We start from the raw sequence: 21,112 nt of genomic DNA, 5'->3' as shown, positions 1-21,112 counted from the left end.
ACGGTAGGGAAGCGTGCAGCGGCCTCAGGGCTCTTCTCCTTCGATGCTCCCGGACGACTCTGGATGGCAAGGCCGCTGGCTCGAATTTCTTGTCGCCGTCATGCTAGGGTTCCAAAGTAGAGAGAAGAAGAAGGAAGGCGATAATGGGAAGCGAGAGAAGCTTTTTTCTTACAGTTCAAAGGATAAGCCGACCACAAAAGGAGCCTTTGGGCCAATGAAGCCCGGCCCAATATAATGACCATAAAACTATGTTAGAATCGCTTCTTGATATATATATATAAACAAACACATACATATATACATATATTACATATATACATACATACACATGTACTAAATGTAAAATAACATTAATGAGGTAACAAAAAAAGATCATATATACAAACATGTATGCAGATTCACAAGTAATATGGAGTCAAGGATTATTTCAAACAATCATGTTCTGTTTAAGCTTTGAATGGCTTCACAAGCAAAAATAATCCATTGTTTCTAATAATACTGCAACCAGAATAAATTTTGACTGGATTGTAAGACCAGAGACATCTACTACTAGTGGAACTAATTTCTTGGTTTCTCAATGGCAACAGGAGCATTGACATGAGTTTAAAAAAGGAAGGCATGCAAATGAAAAGAAAGTAAACCAAGTTATGGGTACACAACCAATCAACTTTTGGGGACATAGCTATGAACCTAATACAACATATAGCAATCAAACAAGGTGGAAAAAGTAGACAAGACAAGGTAATGCCTCAAACTATTACATTTTTCACACAACAATTTGTTTACAAGCATGGATAATAATTTTCCAGCACAAAGATGACCTTAAATTTTTTAAGACCTTCCTTTTTCTCAAATCTCTTCATGGTAACAAATTTGTGACAGAATCCTCAGTCTCAGATGGAAGAAACAATGCTGCAAGCTTCTAGACCTGCTTCAATTGGCACTTCAAGTTAGAAAAATAGTTATCAACTGGAGTTGCAGGTTTCATTATAATGTGTTACGACAACTTTTTGCATAGATAAGAATGTTCATTTAATTAAACTAGCATAGTATCTGGCATTTAAAGTTATTTATTCTATGGTTACTTCGCGAAGAGGAAGAAAAGATTAATTCTCTCACAGTAACTAAATGTCTGCCCGTATTATGCCCTGAAATCTATTTATAAAAAGAAAATTCAAAAATTAAAAGAAAAGAACATCCATGTGTCAATCAAGCTAAGTACCCCACCAGAAACACATGTAAAACTGGATTTGAAACCACTTTTAAGATCTAAGCAATCCCAAAGAAATAGCAGCATAAGCTAGAGAAGAAATTCAAACAGCATAATCTAGAAAAAACTAAACATATCAGACCTGCAAATATGATTCTATCATCAAATGTTCAGATGTTAGGCTGAAAAACAGGAACTAACAGACCTTAACGAGTACATATGGCATATGAATGCATGTTGACTTTCTTTCCACACGCCAATGCGAACGAAAATATTTGCTGTTAGCTAAATGGATTGCAAGTTTACTGGTGGCTTTAAAAGTTTACCTTATGTGGAGTATTTTTATGATTGGCAGAGGTTGAACTTTGTCAGTGAAGGAGTAACTGACAGTTTTTAACACTAAAATACAGATACGAGGGAGGCATCTTGAATTTCATCAACATGGTAGTTTTAATTCACATGCTAAAAATGAAAGGCAACTTAAGTCTTAAAACAAGTCCAAACACCTTGAAACATTTCATCCTTTTGTATGGAGTTAGATAATGATCTGGTATATTAGTCAGCCATAAGAGTTGTGACAAACATCATAAAACAGATATTGCATCTGAGAATTGTCCAAGATGTTTCAAAAAAAAATTTTGGAACGCTGATCGAATGCTTTATGAAATAACGCAATGCCAAAAAAAATTGTATTTGGTAAACATGTAACTAAAACCAGAAAGCAATGATAACTGTTGTTACCAATATCAATTCTATGTCAAAATTTTGAGTGAGTTTTCAGGCAAATAGAGTATGACATTGTGTGAGAATGAGCCTAAATCCTGAATCTGTTTACGAAAATACCAACTCCAACAAAGGAGGGTGAAATAATGTAAAATCATCCAGTATGTGAAACAAAGAAAAAAAAGTCAAAGCTTCAGTCATTACAACTCCCACACAGTTTTTTCCTTTTTTTACACCAGAAACTACTCTGAGTCTTCCTTTAAGAGTATGCAAATAAAAGATGCATTGGAAACCAGATCTTGAGAGAGAGAGAGAGAGAGAACAAAAAAGGCTCGGTCAAAAAACATCACAAAATAAAAACGATCACATCTGTCAATGGACATATGACTGGAAAAGTACCATGTAGCTGATCCAAAGGGTTGGGAAATACCATCCAACTAGTTGAGAATAAAAGGTGAGTGTTGGTCAAGTCATCATTATGATCTGAGTTCCTCTTTACATACTATTCCCCTACATCACTTCTTGATGGTAAATTTCCCACAAAGTTGACTTGGGAATGAAAGGGGAAGCATGGATCACTATATGGGTGTGAGCACATATTGGCCTTCTTAAACATTAAAAGAGATTAAATATGAACCCATTCACCATGATTCAGCTTTGGACCACTTGGTACAGCCTCTCAACGCATCAATCCAGCAGATTTCAGTACACAAGAGTCTGCAAAAATGTGAAAGTTATATCCAGCTTGATACAGCTATCCCTCAGCTGAAGGTGTCCTATGTGGTCTTGGATAAGGAGGATGGATCTTATCCAACTTTTAAAGGGGGTGGAGAACTCAATCCTTATAGGAATGGGAGTAAAAGAAACTCTTTCCCTAGACTCTCATAATCAAAGTCACGAAATTCGAAAGCCAACCAAGCCTCCTCCCCAGCCACGCCTCTTTCACTATTATATTTTGTAACTAATTTAGCAGATAAAAAAGGATCTGCTTAACATCAAATTGTTAACATAAAGTCACAATCTGGGTATAGTATAGGTTAGACAAGTTATTTTATAACTAACATTACTATTTTGAGAGTTTTAGATCTCTTCCCTGGTGGTTCATGCTCTAATATACATGAAAGGATCATAAACCTAAAAGCTATTTTCTGAAAGTTCCATTTATTTATTGTGCAATGAAGTTTGTTTATTTAGCTGTTTAATTCTCTAGTTGATTATTAGAAATGTCTTCTTTTCTCCTTCGTGAACTTGAAAATCTCTTGTTAGATGCGTCACTTTTAACAATACGGCACAAAAGTGAGACAATCACCACGAATTCATTTCTCTGATGTTCCTCGTCAACGATTATGAAGAAGAAGACGATGGAGAATATGTGGCACCAACTTCTCCCCTGATTCTGAGTCAGATGGAGACGATTACCACTAAATTTCTTAAGCATTAAACATGATGCAAATCTGTCTCTGCGTATATCAAGATCACGTAGCAACTCTGAGACACTAAATCTTTAAGCTTAAAGCTTCATGAAAGTACAGAAATTAGAATTTTCTTTTCATTTTATGAAATTACAGTCTCAAGGATGTCAACGCAAAATATGAACATCAAGATCCCACCTTTCGAGTGAAAACCCAAAGTCTAAGGTCAATTAACGTTATAAAGTTTAATTCGCAACCATAAGAAGTCAGTGAAAGCACTTAAATCTTAGAGACAGCTAAACCCTAGCACACGGAGAAAGCAAATTAAAAAAGCTACTACCTCGGGGTGGAGGCAAGAGGACCCACCTAATGGTGGACCGTATTCGGACGAGACGAGGAGGAGGAGTTGGTGGTGGTGGAGGGGTCTGGTGGCGTAGCGCGCGGCGCGGGGGAGAGTTCGCGGACGAGGGCCGCGAGGGCCTCAGGGTTGACGCCGCGGTCGCAGAGCGCGATGAGGAGGGAGAGGGTGTGGCGGTCAAGGCCCGTCTCCAAGATGTTCGACATCTGGAACGCCAGCTCCAGCGTCTCCTTCGCGTTCCTCGCTGCCTCAGCCGCCGATTCCATCGCCACTGCTTCGCCCTACTCCTCGCCCTTCTCCTCGCCCTTACATGTCCCTTCAAAACAATGAAATGTCGAATTTACCCCTGAAACTTCAAATTTTCATGTATATTCCTTCAAAAAATATTAAATGTTTATATAAATGGTTTTCCTATTTATTTAAAAACGTGAATGATAAAAAACTTGATGAAATAATTAAAAGTGTTTTAAGTATTATTTTTTAGTTTATAATTTAGTAATAATCATCACTAAAAGTAATTAATATGAATTTATTAGATGAATATTAACAACGTACTTTAAATTTTGAAATAAATTATATATCATAAGCTTCGCATATATAGGAATATATAATTTACAGAGACATTTTTTTCAAGTCAACTTGAGCTCACATATGGTTTGACCAGAAATTAACATGAAGAAGGGATCCTTAAGGTCTATAATTGGGTGAATTTCTGAAAAAAAATTATGAATTTGTCCAAAAAAAAAAAGCTCTTGTTTTTGGAATTATCTAACAATATGTTTTTCTCTTATACCTTAAAACACCCTTAATTATTATTATTTTAATAGACTCATCTATAGAGTAAATCGATCTAATTATCATATTTTTTTTAATTCATTACAATGGTTTTAATAATATTAGAAAAACACTATAAAGTAATACAAAACACCATATTACAGTATATTTATATTGCGCTATAATATTTTCTAATATTGCTGAAAACACTATAATGTAGTGCAAAATTAATATAAATTGAGTATTTTTTATTTATATAAAAATAATATATTCTAGTATTTTAATGTTATAATTTTTTAATATTATTTTAAAAAATACTATAATTAGACTGAATCATCTTATACTATATCCACAAGAAAAGGGAAGACAAAGAATATTTCAAATTTAAAAATAGGGGGGGTATTTCCATAAAAACAAAAAAAATAAATTTTTCCAAGAATTTACCCTCATAAATTTATTTTTTATTATCTAAATGTAGCATTTTTATGATATAAAATGTCATTTTTAGATGACACTTTTGTCCTCAAAGCCCCATTGTATTGGTATAAATATGGAGTTGCATTTTAGAAAGTAAGAGTAGCTAAGTCGTGCAATTACAAATGTTTGCTAGAAACAAATCGGCACTTTCAAATGCACCCAAATAATTTCATCGAATTAGAACAATCATCCAATAATAGATCCTAAATTAAAAGATGACCAAATCAAATTTCAATAAAAAATAATTCTTATTCACCACTTATATCTTAAAAAAATCTAAAAATAATAAAAATTTGATTACGTACGCATCATTTTAGTATGTCTCAATAGATATAATATGTTAAATATATGAAAAACGAATGCCTCAAAAATATCTTTGTGGTACATTACCTTTTATTCTTTATATTTCTTCAATTAATATAAAATTATATTTTATTTATTATATATCTGATAAAATTATTTAGTTCTATATTGATTGAGGAGTGTAGAAATTAATGACTCATATGTCCGTTGGATCTCCTATATTAAGATATTTTTTAAAATTTACATGCTCAAAAAAATAAAATTATACGTCAAAAACATACAATTCAACGCGCGTTTTTTTATTTTATTTTTATTTTATCATTTTTCGCAAAAAGACACACATGAAAACAACATCTTTATCGGTCTACCCAAGTCTAAGTTGCGACATATCCGGAGGGGCGGCCGCCGCCCGGGCAATGAAAGGGTGCCGGAGGAGCTGCGCCGCCGTGAGTCGACGCTCGGGCTCCTTCTGCAGGCACGAGGCGACGAAGCTACGGAACTCCGGCGAGGCGGTGGACGGCGCCTCGGGTGGCGGAGCGTAGCAGATGGCCACCATGAGGCTCGCCCAGGCCCCCTGGCTCCGCAGCAGCTCCCCGAATGGAAACCGACCCAGGTAGAACTCGAGGACGCTGACGCCGAAGCCCCATATGTCGCCCGCCCGGCCGTCGTAGGCGCCCTCGTTGGGGTCGGTGTTGATCCGCTCGGGGCTCATGTAGGCGATCGTACCTACCGCGGAGTTGCAGGGGTCCATCGTCTGCGCCAGGATCCGGCCGACCCCGAAGTCGGCAATCTTGACCTCCCCGGCGCCGTTAACCAGCAGGTTGGACGGCTTGATGTCGCGGTGCACGATCCGGCGGCCGTGGAGGTCGGCCAGCCCCACCAGGACCTGCCGCGCCACGGCGGCCAGCTGCGCCTCGGAGGCGATACGGCGGCTCTCCAGCGACCCGCCGTCCATGTATTCCAGCAGGATCTGGATCTCCCCCCCGCGGTCGTAGAACCCGTGGCACCGCACCACGGAGGGGCTGTCAGCGGCGCGGAGGATCTCGATCTCGCGGCGCATCTGGCGGCGGACGTCGTCGTCGTGGCGACCGTGGATCACCTTCAGCGCGTAGACACGGCCGGTGGGGCGGTGCCGGACCATCCACACCGTGCCGCCGCTGCCGCTGCCGACGCGGCGGACGCGCTCGAGGTCGGCGAGCGCGGGGACCAGGTCGGCGCCGGCGGAGTGCGGGGGGAGGGGGAGGGGGAGGGGGAGGGGGACGGCGAAGGAGGCGTCGCGCTGGGGGAGGGGTAGAGATAGGCCCAGTTGGCGGCGGGGGCGATTCTGCGGTGCGGTCTGGCTCGACCGGGACGGTCCGGGTCTCATGGTTCTCGGTCTCGGCTTTTGAGGGAGGAGCTCGCGACTAGGGGCAAATAATATACCCAATGGAATTAGACCGGGGATTTATTGGGTCTTTCTTGGGAGGGTTCTTGGAAGGAGAGCGTGTGGAGAAATCGCGGCGTGGTGTGTGGTAGCTTCGTATTCGTCGTCGTCTCAAACAGCTCCAACTGGGCGAGAAAGAGATTAGCGAGAGGTGAAGGGAAGTCGGCGAAGTAGAAAACAGAGTGCGGAAACGTGAAGCTTCTCCCTGAGACTTCCACTTCCAAGGTATTAGGTATGGAATCCTATAATACTGTTGTGATAATATCCCTTGATATATATCATTGCCATACATTCACAAGCTTCCTTGCATTCCTTTACGGGGCAGGAGCTTCCCAGGTTGACCTGGTTCAGCTATCTATTGTGTTGACTCTCAAGACCGCATCAAACCATGAGGAAGACCGAGCAGAAGCCCCGCCCCGTCAAACATGGCATTTCCCCGGCTTGTCAATCGAGCAAACACAAGTCGGGTCAGCGGACAAACTTAAAGAACAGGTTATCAACTTCCCTCTCTACCTTCATATTGCAATGCAATAATTTGATCTCATGCTTAGTTTTCTCTGGTATATTGCTCGTTGCTGTGCTTATGGGTTTTCATTGTCTGAGTCAGGCAATTTTAGGAGCCATAATTTCATTTTTAATTCGGCTTCCGGTATTTGAGACTCAGCCATTTCCATTAACTGGTAGATACTTTAATTACATTAAGGAAAGTGGTGATTATGATGAGTTAATTGTCCTTGAAACTGGACAATGAAAGAGGACCAGTTCATGCTCTTGGATTGCTAAATAACAGCTTAACTCACAAAATGAGAATCATGTTGAAAGTCACTACTTGATTAACTATTTAGATAAACACATGTACACATAAGTTCAAGATTTTTTATTATTTGTTAGTGGACTCAACATCTTTTTTTTTTTTTTTTCATGCAAAGGAGAAGTGACAAAGACGAGATTCGAGCTCACGACCTTGCAATAAACTATCAAGATTTTTACCCGTTAAGGTTGTTGACATATGTCCGAATTTGGTTACATTAGACTTGAGCTATTCTAATTTCATGTTCCATTAGACCACATTCATCATTCTTTTCTTCTCTAAAACTGCTTCACACACTTTCAAAGGAATCAATGTTGTCGTAATTTGTGTCACTGCCTTTCTTAACATATTGTTGAAAGGAGCTTCTCTTCCTGTCCGTATGACCTGTTATAGTAGAAAAGCAAGTTTTCATGGATTTGTGAATGAAATTATTGAAAATATTTCATGAGCGAGAGAAGATAAAAGATGGGTTAGAGATTAGGTATTGACACGTACCCCATGGAACTCAAATAATTAAAAGTTTCAATACGATATGAAAGCTAGGGTGCAGGTTTATGATGGATGAATCCACCAAACAAAAGGTTAGGAGTAGATTACAGGAAGCTCCAACCAAAATAGATTGTTCCATGAGTAGATTCAAATGGGTGAACCCATCCAATAGACTAGGTTCGAAAAAAAGAAACTCGAAAATAAAAGATCAAACCACATATATCGGGGGAGACATTGAAGAAAAAATTAGTGTAACAAAAAATAATGATAAAACAGAGATTGCTCATGGAACAATCAGATAATGATAAAACAACTCAACCCACCTAGGTCAGATATGATTTACTTAGTTTGCAGATAGGAAAATAGGTTTCAGGTTTCTGATTGAGATTGAAATGGGTTGAGTTGTTTAAATAGTTAGTTCAATTGGATAGTCGGTGCAGTGAAATTCACAAATACACTATTCTTTCTAAGATTTAGCACATGAGACATGCTTGTCTATATATAATGAAAAAATTGAGAACAAATTCATGGAACAATAAGAAACGAGTACTTTTAATTAATTATTTTTGCAAATTATAAGGTGTTATAATTTTTCTTCGATAACAACCCATAACATCCAAACATATTTCGGAAGGTGTTGGCTTACACTCATGCCTATCAACATTACTTTAAGTAGGTCCAAGGGGAATACTGGGGAAGGACATCAACCTATCATGAATATCTCCTATCTTCTTTGATCTTGGTATGTGATGACTCATTCAATCTTAGTAATGATCTTGCAGGAGTGGTTACGTTGTCAAGAAGGCTGATGAAACGTTCATTTCGTTTTAAAGAGAATAAAGCTGGAGAATAAGAGGAACATTTTCATTTTTTTTCCGTTCTTGTTGGTGTAGCTGAACACGCGTATCATCCTCAGTGATGATGATATTGACTATATTTTGATCTTTCTATCAATCCTATTGATCTCATCAGTGTGAAGTGTGCTCATGTTTTCAATAATATTATTCTTTTCCCTCGTGTATTACTTCTTGTAACATCTACATGTATACTTGGACGACAAAGGATTTCCAGTCACACAAATGGTCTCTCTTTTGTCACGGGTAAGATCAATAGATTAGCTAGCCCTCTCTTTTACTTAATTTATGGCTAGTGGAAGTTTAGTGCACTCATGTGTCCTCTTTAATCATTAGATATTATTCTAGAAAGATGATGGACAGTAATCTTATACCTCCTCCATTCTTTGCAGACAACTTTTTGATGCTACAAACTTTTTGATCCTACCAATTTGGCTATGTTGTCCATTCAATCTATGACCTCCATGTCTTTTTCCAGGATCTTTCAACGTAGCCACCCTAGACTTTTCCCTTCTCATGAAATTATTCTTCCGGGGGACTATTTCCGGTGCACAAAGGCGGTAGGTGATATGACAACGACTTCATCGTTGCCGAACTATGGAATGCATGTCACCGAACAATAAAAAAGAAAGAAATACAAATATAAATGGACTAAATATATATTATCCGTAGTTACATTTAGTATTTCAATCTTTACGCTTTAAAAAAATTATATTTATATTATTATAATTATAAAAATGAAACATCTGAATATATTTATCATAATGTCATCGATTTTATCAATAAAAATATAAAAATAAAAAAATAATAATTTTAATGTTTCGATTGATGATGAAGAATGACGTAGGTGATGATAAACGACGTCACTTAGCATATGCATTGGTGGCTCTTTCGTCGTTCGATAATTACGTCGGCATCGACACAGATGCAGAGTAACTTTCATCTCTCGTTATCGTTTTTCTCGTTTATAACATCTAATCACGATTTTTAATAATATCGTCGTCCGTCACTTGAAATATAATTTTTTTTATTTATTAATTTATATTTTTATTGATAAAATCGATGATGTTAGGATAAATTTATTTAGATATTTTTTTATAATTATAAAAATATCGATCTAACTATAGGGATTAGCCGGTAGGGCGTGGGTCTACCAAAACGGGGGGTGGGTGGGGGTGGCCGAGGTGGCCAAGACTCACTTGAATGATGTGCGCCCAAGACGCCAAATTTGTACTCCCATTATGATACCAGAGCCCACGTGATGTACGCATCGATGACTTTTCAGGGGACCAAACATGCATGCCCATGATTCCTCCAATCTAGGCTTCATGTGTCCATGCACGACACATTGTTCGTCTCCATATTTCTCCTCCGCCTTCACTGTCAACTTCAATTCATCTGATATCGATTTTATAGAAGATTGTATAGGATAAATACTTGATTTTTCGACTTAGGAAAACAGCTCAAAAGAAGAAATATCCATTGCTAAGTGGTTTTTTTGGGGAAAAAAGATGCATATAAGACTCTACTTTTAACTACTCATCAAGAAATAAATCTTGATATCTGATGCTTCCAAATTTACAAGTTTATTTTGTGTTAATCATCTGTTTCATGTTAATATCTGATGCTTTCAGATTAATATGCTGATTAAAAAAGAAGTATCTGTAATCTTCTTTGACACGTTCTAAAATATTTCTTTTATGTTATCAGTTGGTCGCACTTCGAGGGAGAAAAGAGCGTATGGCGTCCGCATAAAAATAACAGTAATAATTGTCTGTACCGGTAACTCATGTACATCTCGACACCGATGACCGGCTCGTGTCGTGTCAGTTGGTCGAACGATTCTTCTCCTGTTTGGTTGCTGTCGCGCGACAGGAGAACTCGACGCCCGGGTGGGGGGACGCACCGATGACTGGTGCGTGGACCCCACGGTAATCAATGCAACTTGATTGGATTCGGAGGGCGGAATGCCAGGACCACACAGGGCCCACAAACCGGGGGACCACTGTCGGCGTGCGGGACCCGGGTGTTTCAACCGTCGGAACTCTTTCCATCTCCTGTTTGGCGGCTGACCCTCGACAGGAGAGCCTGACGCCGAGGGGGGAACCACCGATGGTGCGTGGATCCCGCGGTAATAAGTGCTGCTCGTTTAGATCCGGTCACCGGATCCGGAGGGCCCCACGTCTTAGACTTTCTACCCCTGTCTCCCCGGTGTGGTTAATTTTTCACTTACAACCCTGTAAACATAAGAAATTATATTACTATTAAATCTATTATTACACTAGTGAACATACAATCCTAAATTTATTGAGAAAAATAATTTATTTTTAGCATGACTGATATTTGATTGGATTGATAAGATAAAAAAATAAACAAATAAAAATAAATAAAAATATTTGTAAAAACTGGAGAAGCAATCGTGTAATTTATTATTGATAAGGGCGTATTTGCAAAACAATCAATTTACTCGACTATTTAATCCCTAAAGCCTCGCCGTTCGACGCATCACTTCTTCGGAAGCGACCAGAAAGGCTCGCCTCAAAAGCTTCCCTTCCTCTACCTCCTCGAAGCGCTCGCCGCCATGGCCTCCGTCACCGTCGCCGGCAAAGCCCTCCTCCACCTCTCCGCTACCACGCCGGACCACCTCCCTCTCACCTCTTTCTCCTCCCCCGCCGTCTCCTTCCGCTCTTCCCGCTCCCGCTCCCCCTTCCTCGGCCTCGGCCTCCGCCTCCGCCTCGCCACCAGCTCCGAGATCCCGGCGCTCCACGCGCGGAGCGCGGCCAGGGGGCTCCGGATCGAGGCGGCGGCACGGCCCACCATTCTGGTGGCCGAGAAGCTCGGGGAGGCCGGGCTGGCGCTGCTCCGGGAGTTCGCCAACGTGGACTGCTCGTATAACCTCTCCCCCGAGGATCTCTGCTCCAAGATCTCTCTCTGTGACGCGCTGATCGTGCGGAGCGGGACGAAAGTGACGCGGGAGGTGTTCGACGCCTCCAAGGGTCGTCTCAAGGTGGTGGGCAGAGCCGGGGTGGGGATCGACAATGTGGATCTCCACGCCGCCACCGAGAGCGGGTGCCTCGTCGTCAACGCGCCCACCGCGAACACTGTCGCCGCGGCCGAGCACGGTATCGCGCTGCTCGCCTCCATGGCGAGGAACATCGCGCAGGCTGACGCCTCCATGAAGGCCGGTAAGCCCCTCATTCTTCTTCCTATTGCCCTTCTCATGCGTTTCACTAGATCTGATTTCTTTTAAGTGGGAAAAAAGTGAGAAAGATTTGATCTTTTGTTTTGGACGGACAAGAGATTCTTTAGATCTGTCATTTAACTAGTATTCTGTTTGTGCCTTAAATGTCAAATTTTGACTCTATTTTTCCTCGTGATTTCCACCTACCTATGTAGTTTTTTATTGTCTGCAAGGGTTAATTTTCGCAAGCTTTTATATCCACTTGAGATTGTAAAAAAGATAAAAATATCTTATTGCTCCAGAAAAAGTGGATGGGTCTGTGGTCCAGGAACTACACTTACTAAGATCACATCTATATCTGCTAGTTGATCTAGCAACTGTAGAAGAGTGCCAATTTTATGTGATGCGCTTTCTTTATTTGAATTTGGTGTTTTTCATGGATTTATTTATTTGAATTGCTAGACCAAAGTTGTGTCTATTGTCTGCATTTTATAAGATGATGCCTCCAGTTCTATCGAACAGGTTTAATGGATACTACAATATAGATTTTAGAAACACCTTTTAATTATTCTGTGCACGGTTCCTTTCCTACCTCCCAGTGCCAACCGCCTCCCTTTTGATTGGAGGTGGTGATGGAGTCCATTTCAGGACCCACCTGTGGGCCATCACTGCCACCCAACACTAGGCAGACAGGTGACAAGGGCATTATTTTATTGGTAGGATAGATATTTTTGTCATGTACACACAACAACACACACTATGGTGGAGTGTATAAATGATCTTCATAAACATCATGTTTTGAAAAACCTATGTTGATTAGTGACAAGTTTGATTGAATTGGCCAATGCTCCTCATGAAATGTTTATTCTGGTCGTTGGAATGTTCTTTTATTTATTTGGAAACCATTTTGAACAACACTAACACCAATACTTGGCTAATACTAATTTTTTCATTTAGTGTTAACAATGTCTTAAGAATGTACTTATAAGAGCCTATAGTTTTACTGCAGAAACATAGCTGATGATAGACACACACGCACACACACACAAATATATATATATATATATATATATATATATATATATATATATCAGCTAGCAATTCTTTTTATGGCTGATTTAAAGTGCAAATATATCATTTTTTTTGTACATTGAGCAAATGACAACAGAATTATTCATACTTAACCACAATCAAATTATTCATACTTCGGTCCACATAAAAGCAGTGGAAAATTGTTAGCGTGTAACATGCATCTAGAACAGCTAGCCATCATCTGCAGTAATCTCCAAGACATATATCAATTCCTGTGACTTTGTATGATGCTGCACTAGAGTACTTTTCTTTAAGAAGATTTTAAAATATTTTGTTGGCGACAATTATTATGGCTTCTTTCAAGTCATTGTAGATTTTATGAATGATATGTAAAAATATGTTTTTAAATTGCCTCTTTGTGATCTACATTTTTGATTCATCATATAACATTATCTTTTTGTCCTACTGCCCACCCATGCTTGTGCTATATGGGTCATGTCCGGCAAGCTAAGCAGTCAGAAAATCACATGCTAATAACAAATATTAGAAAACTTATATGGTAGAGAATATAGTATCACATCAAATAAAAGATGGAAACTCTATAGAAGATGTAAGCATAAAAAAAAATATATCTTAATGCAAAATTCAGGGATCCATATGTTTCTGGACGATAGCATGTGCACCGACAATGTCAGAGGAATGTATCTGTGTGATAAATTACTAATACTAAAGCAAATTCCATTTCTTAACTACTGGAAAGAAAAATATTTGAGGTGTATATTTTAGTTAAGGCATCATTTTTCAACATAATTTAAGGGATTAATCATTCACTGTAGATTAGATGTTTATAAAAGTTGGTCTTTCTTGTACTTGTTAAACTGAAGTGTGTTTAATGCATTTTGGGTGTATACTGTATACTATAATTATTCTTGTTAGACTAATCAAGTTTACTATTCTTGGCTCTAATTGTACTTGATAATGTATGATGAAAATCTGTTATCAACATGTTGACGTGTTTCAGGTAAATGGCAGCGCAACAAATATGTTGGTGTCTCTCTGGTAGGAAAGACTCTAGCGGTGATGGGATTTGGAAAGGTTGGTTCAGAAGTTGCCAGACGTGCAAAAGGACTAGGGATGCATGTGATTGCCCATGATCCATATGCACCTGCTGATAGAGCCCGCGCCATTGGAGTAGAGCTTGTATCATTTGATGAAGCCATATCCACTGCAGACTTCATATCACTCCACATGCCAATGACAACTACTACTGCAAAGCTTTTCAATGATGAAGCATTTGCAAAGGTTAAAAAAGGAGTGAGAATCATTAATGTTGCTAGGGGTGGAGTTGTTGATGAAGATGCCTTAGTGAGAGCACTTGACAATGGGACAGTTGCTCAGGTAAGCTTCTGTCCAGCTACCAATTTGTGTCCTTTTATTGTAATCTACCATCTATCATATTGATCTGATGAACATGGTCGAACATTCGTAAGCATATTTTTCATTTGCTTGATCTGACAAGAATGCAATAGATTGCACTAGTTCATGAATGAAGATAAAAGAAAAAGAGGGATTATCTGTATCTTCAATGCATATCTATTAAACTCCTTTGTGACTTCAGTGCTCCTTTAGCGTGCATCCCAGGTATAACTGTTCTTCTAATGGGTAAATAATTAGTTACTCTTGCTAATTGTCTTATGAATTGGATCAGGCAGCACTTGATGTTTTCACCGTAGAGCCACCACCAAAAGACAGCAAGTTGGTGATGCATGAGAATGTTACTGTCACTCCTCACCTTGGTGCTAGCACTGTTGAGGCTCAGGTCTGTCTTTCTAAACTCAAGCTTGATTATGTTAGCAAAAAAGAAAAAAAGGCAACTTTACTGCAAGAGTTATTAAAGTATTTCAAGTCCCTATTTGTCATGGAAGCATCTAGAAGGGTTTCCTCTGTGGAAGTTGCATTGTTCCTTATTGTCAGTTTGTGGAGCAGAACTAGAATATAATAAGCATGCTAAAATTTAGAACTGCACAAATGTTGTCACCCGACCTTCCCATGATAATCATCTTATGTAACATTGTCAACAACATTTTCAGGAAGGTGTAGCAGTAGAGATAGCAGAGGCAGTTATTGGTGCATTGAAAGGTGAACTCGCTGCAACTGCCGTGAATGCTCCCATGGTTCCTGCTGAGGTGGTTATTTTTCATAGGTTTCCCATAAAATTTTCCATTATGCACTTCCAGCATAGCTCATACTGCCCTTTTTTTCAGGTTCTTTCTGAGTTGGCCCCTTATGTTATTCTGGCTGAGAAGCTGGGCAGGCTTGCTGTCCAACTAGTAGCTGGTGGAAGCGGAATTAAGGGAGTTAAGGTTGTGTACACATCAGCTCGAGACCCTGATGACTTGGACACAAGGATTCTTCGTGCTATGATCACAAAAGGAATCATCGAACCCATATCCAATGTGTTTGTCAACATTGTTAATGCTGACTATACTGCCAAGCAGAGAGGTCTCCGGATCAGTGAGGAGAGAATTTACCTTGACAGCTCACCCGAGGTCCCTCTGGACTCGATCCAGGTCCACCTGACTCATGTGGAGTCTAAATTTGCCAGTGCTTTATCTGATACTGGTGATATTACAGTGGAAGGAAGGGTGAAGGATGGCTATCCTCATCTCACCCTTGTAGGGTCTTTCAGTGTGGATGTAAGCCTTGAACAGTATGTAATATTGTGCAGGAATGTTGACAAGCCTGGTAATATCGGACGAGTAGGACGAATTCTTGGGGAGCAGAACGTGAATATCAGCTTTATGAGCGTTGGTAGGATTGCACCAAGGAAACAGGCCATAATGGCAATTGGTGTTGATGAGGAGCCGGATAAGGAAACTCTCAAGAAGATTGGTGAATCACCAGCTATCGAAGAGTTTGTGTTCCTCAAATTATAGAGGGGAAGACATTCCACCATCACAATTTTAAGGTCTCGGGAAATTTTAATTGAGCAAAAGGCAGTGGGAACTCTCGAGGGTCTCCAGCTCCCTAACAAGAAGCAATGGAGTAGAAGATTTTTAGTTGCTCTTCTTAGGTTGGCATCATTCCTACCTACATTAGTATATTTTGTGTTGCATGATGGATGCTGCTTTTTAAGTGGCTCTATCTTGATACTGTTTGTTGTGCTCTGAGTTCTTCAAGCATTAGATGTTGTGTTACATTGGTTACCATACCATACCATTCAAATTATTTTCGGCTTCGAACGATAGTTCTGGGATGTTATTGATCATTTATCCAATTTTATGAAGTTGTGGAGCATGATCTTAATCCTTTGATGTGATTGGCATAAGAACTGCTGTGTTTTATTTCACATTCATCAACTGAGTCTATCTGAGTGAGAATTGAAATAAGTTGATACTTTTTTATCTTCATAGCAGTTCTGTTGGTGAGATTAAGACATAAGACATAAATGCCACTGCAGTTCTCAAGTTAATTTCTCTAACCCTGTTCTGTTATAGAATTCTTGTGCTAACTTCGATTTTGCTTCCCTAGATTAATTAAGTTCTCCAACTCCTATCTATTCTGTCTTGATCTCTCCAGTTTGATGTATTCTTTCTCCAACTCCTATCTTCTATCAACTTCCTCTGCATATGAAATTTATCTGAAAATGAGATGACAGTATATGGGATTTAAACTTGAGATTAAACAGTATGTGAAATTTATAAGTGTTATGGTTTCTATATGTTAGGTTCCACATTCAATAAGGTTGGTGTTGGTTATGATGACTATAATGTGAAAGAATTTAGAGAATATTAAGTTCATTTGACCCAAAACATTAATAAAAATACTTAATTCATCAATTTCACTTGACTCAAAATATTAATAAAAATACTTGATGATAGTATGGAAGTTGATGATAGTATGGAAGTGAGATTAATTGGAAATATTACATTTAAAACCAAAAGAAACTGAACAAATATGATGGCTGTAACCTCAAAACCTGAAAACAAAATGGAGTGTAAAAAAAAGTTCAATGACCAAAAGGAAGGTAGGGAGCAATCCAGAAATCCACTGTAAATTGGTTGAAGATTTGATGCAGGATGTTGGGACCAAAAATTTGGAAATGAATGAACATAAAACACCTGATTGAATGATATTAGGATGTGAGCATAGAGAAGTCTTAACAATTATTGATGACAACAAACAATGAAGTCCAAGCATCCACATCTTTGAGAGCTCAATTTCTCAGCAACTGGAAGCTTATCAATCAGTTGATAACAATTTTACCTGGAATCCCCTTTCACAGGCAGGCAACTGCCCTCTAATCTCAGTTTCTTGGGTTTATTAACATCTCTCCCATAGTACACACTGAATCATACATACATCTAGAAGTTGCAGACACAATCCTTGCATTTCAATGTTTTGCTTCAAAGCTTATCCCCTTCATGCAGCTAATCACCCTAAAATTAAACACGAAGCCAATATGAATATTTCAAGATAAAATCCATAGTCTCACTTTCCACCCATATTTAGAATCTGCCAAAAAGCTAAACAATGGAGAGCAGAAATAAACAAGTGTGCTGCCGATGACAGATGGATTATGAGGTGGGTCAGCTTTGGTTGCTTTGTTAATTCAACAAATCTCATCTGAAACTGATTGATTCATCCAACATTTTCTTTCATTATAATCTCTGTTTGTTTTATTTTTTTCTAGTTATGGCTTGCTTTTCATTCTAACACATGCTTCGCAACAATGATAACTACAACTTGATATGAGAAGTTTTATTTGTAGCTTGAGTGGGTGTATTTAACTGGAAACCCAACTGCAGAAGATGATCATATTATAAGCAAAAATCTGCAGATGGACATAAAAAAGAAAAATCTGCAAAAAGGAAAAGAACTTGAGTGGGTGTATTTAACTGGAAACCCAACTGCAGAAGATGATCATATTATAAGCAAAAATCTGCAGATGAACATAAAAAAGAAAAATCTGCAAAAAGGAAAAGAACTAATTAAAAGGAAAACCTTAATCAGCACTAGTCGACTTAGATCCTTCAACATGTGTGCAGCAAAAAGTTCAGGATGATGAAACAGTGGTGAATTTTGTTTGTCATACTCTTGTCAACTTAATTATGATACAGCTATTTCATAACTTCTGCAGTGGAATATGCTCCTTATTTTATGGTCTAGTAACATGTGTTTTACACATACCATGTCATCCTGTTACCGACAAAATAATATGTCACAAAACTAAATCACTCCTAGTTTGCATGGATGATGATCACTTTTGCCACTCCATTATAAGGCTCATATATGTTGCTTCTTGATCTTCAACTGGATAGTAACAGAGAATGACAAGTTTTAGTTTCTTGGATGGTTGTGCAATACATGCAATTGTAATTTTTCTGTCACAATAAATAGTCTGAGTAATTTCCTAAGAACATTAGTTTCAGAAGCATCAGCCATCATAGAGCTCCTAACTAAAGCTTCATGCTTAGTAAACAGAAGCAAGAAGAAAGCTGTGTATGGAGTTAATAGTTCACACGTAAGAAGAGAACAACATATGACTGACCTCTCCATCCATTTCAGGTAGCATGTCAAGCTCAGTCCTTGACGATGGATTGCTGCTCTTGCTGCTCCTACGCATTCCCTCGATGAACAGCTTAGCGATCTGCAACTGAGTTTTTGCTATGATCTCCGTCCTCTTGAGCTCCATCTCCCCCCGCTTGATCTCTGCCTCTGCTCTCATCCTCTCGGAGTCCTTGTACATCTCCAGCCGCGCCCGCTCTACCTGCAACATGGACTGAGCCAGCAACCTGATGCTCTCCGCCACCTCGCTCCCCAGGATTCTCCTCCGCTTGGACGAACTGTCGGGATCTCTGGCGCCGTCATCAGAAGCAGCTTCCTTGCTTCTTGGGGCGCTCAGGTGGCTATCTGTTCCCCTGTTCTCCATCTTAGTCTCATTGTTATTGTCACCATTGATGTTGATGTCCATGGGCACTGTATTGGACCCATCGTCATGATTGCTATCGTGCAGGTGGCCGTCAGCTTCGACCTCCATCTCCGCCTTCGGCAAAGGTGGGAGATCGGCGTCATGATTGGGTTTCGGGTGAGCCGCGCAATTCCCGGTGCCTTTGAGCAAGGCATCCATGCTGGCGTAGAACTGCCACGGGGACCCGGAGCTGGGGTCATGCGCCGCCGATTCCGAGCGGTACCGCTTCTTCATCGCCTCGATCTTGTTCTTGCACTGAGTCGGGGTCTTGAGAGCTTTAGGTCCGGAGCACCGGACGGACACATGGTGGGCGATCTCCTCCCAGTCGCTCCCCTTCAGCTTGGCCCGGTTCCGGAGTACCCACTTGGACTCGTAGACCTCCAACAGGCAGCGGACGCCGCCCTCGCTCCACTCGTCCCTCTTCCCCTTGTCCGGGGACTTCAGTGCCGGCGCCGGTGCCAGGTCCCGGCAGGTCGGGGGATGGGCACCATCCATGGGGACCCTAAGAAGCGAATTAGACCCCCGGAAGGTGCGGAACAAAGGATCACTCTACAAAAGATCCCATCTTTCATGGTTTGGCCACAAATTGACACGAAATTTGGTGTTTCGAGCAGAAAAATTCCATCTTTGGGGGATTCTAAAGCAGGAATTTGGATGGTAACAACTAGAGAATTGATAGTTTCTCCACAAAAATGGAAACTTTACACAGGAAAAGGAACTAAAACATAGGAATAGCCATAGAAGACAAGATTACATCACTAGTCGAAGATCAAAACTGGCACTTATCTGGAAGAGAGATCGGCGTCCGTTTGATCTCTACAATACCACTCTTCAGAGGAGAGAGGGAGAGTAAGGGAAAGGTTGAGAGAGAGAGAGGGAAGAGGGAGAAAGAAGGGGGGAAAGGTAAGTGGAAGCAGGGAGAGGGAGCAGGGGAGCACAGGCGAATCGCTGCTGGGCAACAGTAACGTACGGGATTATGCCACGTGGAGAACTGTGAACCGTCAGTGCAGGACAAGTCGGCCGTTTCAGAGCGCAATGGCGCGGCAGTGGAGGCTCGCGTCAGCACTTCGAGCGAGACGCCGACGCGTGGAATTCGAGATTGGTATCAGTGTCAATCATAAAACCCGCGAATCTTGAGACGAACGCCCCGCAGTTATCTGTCACCTCATCGGTCGAATCGCGGACGCGGGACGATGGGCAATTGTTTCCTACCGGATTATTCGTTAGGGCAACCTTACCGCTGACCACCGTATCCACCGCAAGGTCGATTTGGGCCCACAACATATTCAATATACTGTTGGGTATGTTTTGGGTAAAATTTTGCTGGTAACTTGGATGTTTTGCATAATAATTTGGTGCGGAAATGGTCCGATTCCACGAAAAGGTCCATCCGAGCGGGACTCATAAGATTTCTTCTGCGTACATCGTCGTCTCCTTCCGTCCGGCTTCTTAAACCCTACTGCTCTGTATCGGGTGTTCGTCGGATCCTCTTCAGGTGATGGAAACGACAGAATTGGAAATCGTAGTTGGGTCCGCGATTTTGGAATCCGCGCACGAAGAGTCAATGGGTTCCCCTTTTTTCCTTGTTGTAATAGGCATTGGATTTGATAGATTTGATGCCAAAGTTTAGATCTTCTGTTACTTCCCTCGATGGATAGATGGAGATTGTTTTGAACTTTGATTAGTGTTTGTTGGTTCTTGGTTGGCGCCAATATGATTGGTTTTCTTTATTTGGTGGAATGAATAGATACCTGAATCAGGTTGCTGGGGGATCTTCGGTAAGTGTAATAAATTAGTAGAAGGATCATGGAAGGTTTCTTTTCTGTCTTTATTCGTGTTTCATTCAGGGGCACCCATATGCTTCTTTGATTATTATGTCTTATTTGGCATAAAGAAGTGCACAGATTGTTAGGTTACTTAAATATTCCTGGTGGAAGATGATTTACTGATCTTTCTTTTGTTAAAAGATGGTCTTTTGTTAAAATATGATTGCATAGAGCTTGCTTTTTGTGGTTATCATGTATGATCAGTGAAATGACCTGCAATTGCCTTTCTTCACACAAACAATGCTCTGTATATGGTGTGTGCATTCAT

The 21,112-nt window shown here is 40.2% G+C and overlaps 4 protein-coding genes across 7 annotated transcripts; 1 reads left to right on the top strand and 3 right to left on the bottom strand.

Moving 5' to 3' along the window:
- Positions 1-598: 598 nt before the first annotated feature.
- On the bottom strand, positions 599-4,034 carry LOC103998717 (mitotic-spindle organizing protein 1A). Of its 4 annotated transcripts, none has more exons than XM_065166151.1 (2): positions 3,686-4,034; positions 599-931 (listed from the first exon to the last, which is right to left on the bottom strand). In XM_065166151.1, the coding sequence occupies exon 1, from the start codon at positions 3,967-3,969 to the stop codon at positions 3,712-3,714; it is 258 nt and encodes an 85-aa protein (XP_065022223.1). In that variant the 5' UTR covers positions 3,970-4,034; the 3' UTR covers positions 599-931; positions 3,686-3,711. The 4 variants fall into 4 exon arrangements, with proteins under 4 accessions (XP_065022223.1, XP_065022224.1, XP_009418545.1 ...); XM_065166152.1 differs by having other exon boundaries at positions 3,712-4,034; XM_009420270.3 differs by having other exon boundaries at positions 599-928; positions 3,686-4,033.
- A 1,501-nt stretch (positions 4,035-5,535) lies between these two features.
- Positions 5,536-6,912, bottom strand: LOC103998715 (mitogen-activated protein kinase kinase 5). The gene has a single exon (XM_009420269.3). It carries the CDS (start codon positions 6,621-6,623, stop codon positions 5,622-5,624), a length of 1,002 nt encoding a protein of 333 aa, XP_009418544.2. The 5' UTR covers positions 6,624-6,912; the 3' UTR covers positions 5,536-5,621.
- Positions 6,913-11,333: 4,421 nt separating this feature from the next.
- On the top strand, positions 11,334-16,294 carry LOC135648727 (D-3-phosphoglycerate dehydrogenase 3, chloroplastic-like). Its single transcript, XM_065166640.1, has 5 exons — positions 11,334-12,019; positions 14,069-14,445; positions 14,756-14,866; positions 15,138-15,233; positions 15,312-16,294. The coding sequence occupies exons 1-5, from the start codon at positions 11,416-11,418 to the stop codon at positions 15,981-15,983; spliced, it is 1,860 nt and encodes a 619-aa protein (XP_065022712.1). The 5' UTR covers positions 11,334-11,415; the 3' UTR covers positions 15,984-16,294.
- Positions 16,295-17,154: 860 nt separating this feature from the next.
- Positions 17,155-19,919, bottom strand: LOC135649853 (trihelix transcription factor ENAP2-like). Its single transcript, XM_065168753.1, has 2 exons — positions 18,599-19,919; positions 17,155-17,486 (listed from the first exon to the last, which is right to left on the bottom strand). Exons 1-2 carry the CDS (start codon positions 19,511-19,513, stop codon positions 17,478-17,480), a joined length of 924 nt encoding a protein of 307 aa, XP_065024825.1. The 5' UTR covers positions 19,514-19,919; the 3' UTR covers positions 17,155-17,477.
- Positions 19,920-21,112: the final 1,193 nt, after the last annotated feature.

Source organism: Musa acuminata, chromosome BXJ3-9 (genome assembly GCF_036884655.1).
Source record: "Musa acuminata AAA Group cultivar baxijiao chromosome BXJ3-9, Cavendish_Baxijiao_AAA, whole genome shotgun sequence".
Lineage (NCBI taxonomy): Eukaryota > Viridiplantae > Streptophyta > Magnoliopsida > Zingiberales > Musaceae > Musa > Musa acuminata.
The sequence above is the reverse complement of the archived record's forward strand: the minus strand, read 5'-3'. Positions and strand labels throughout refer to the sequence as shown.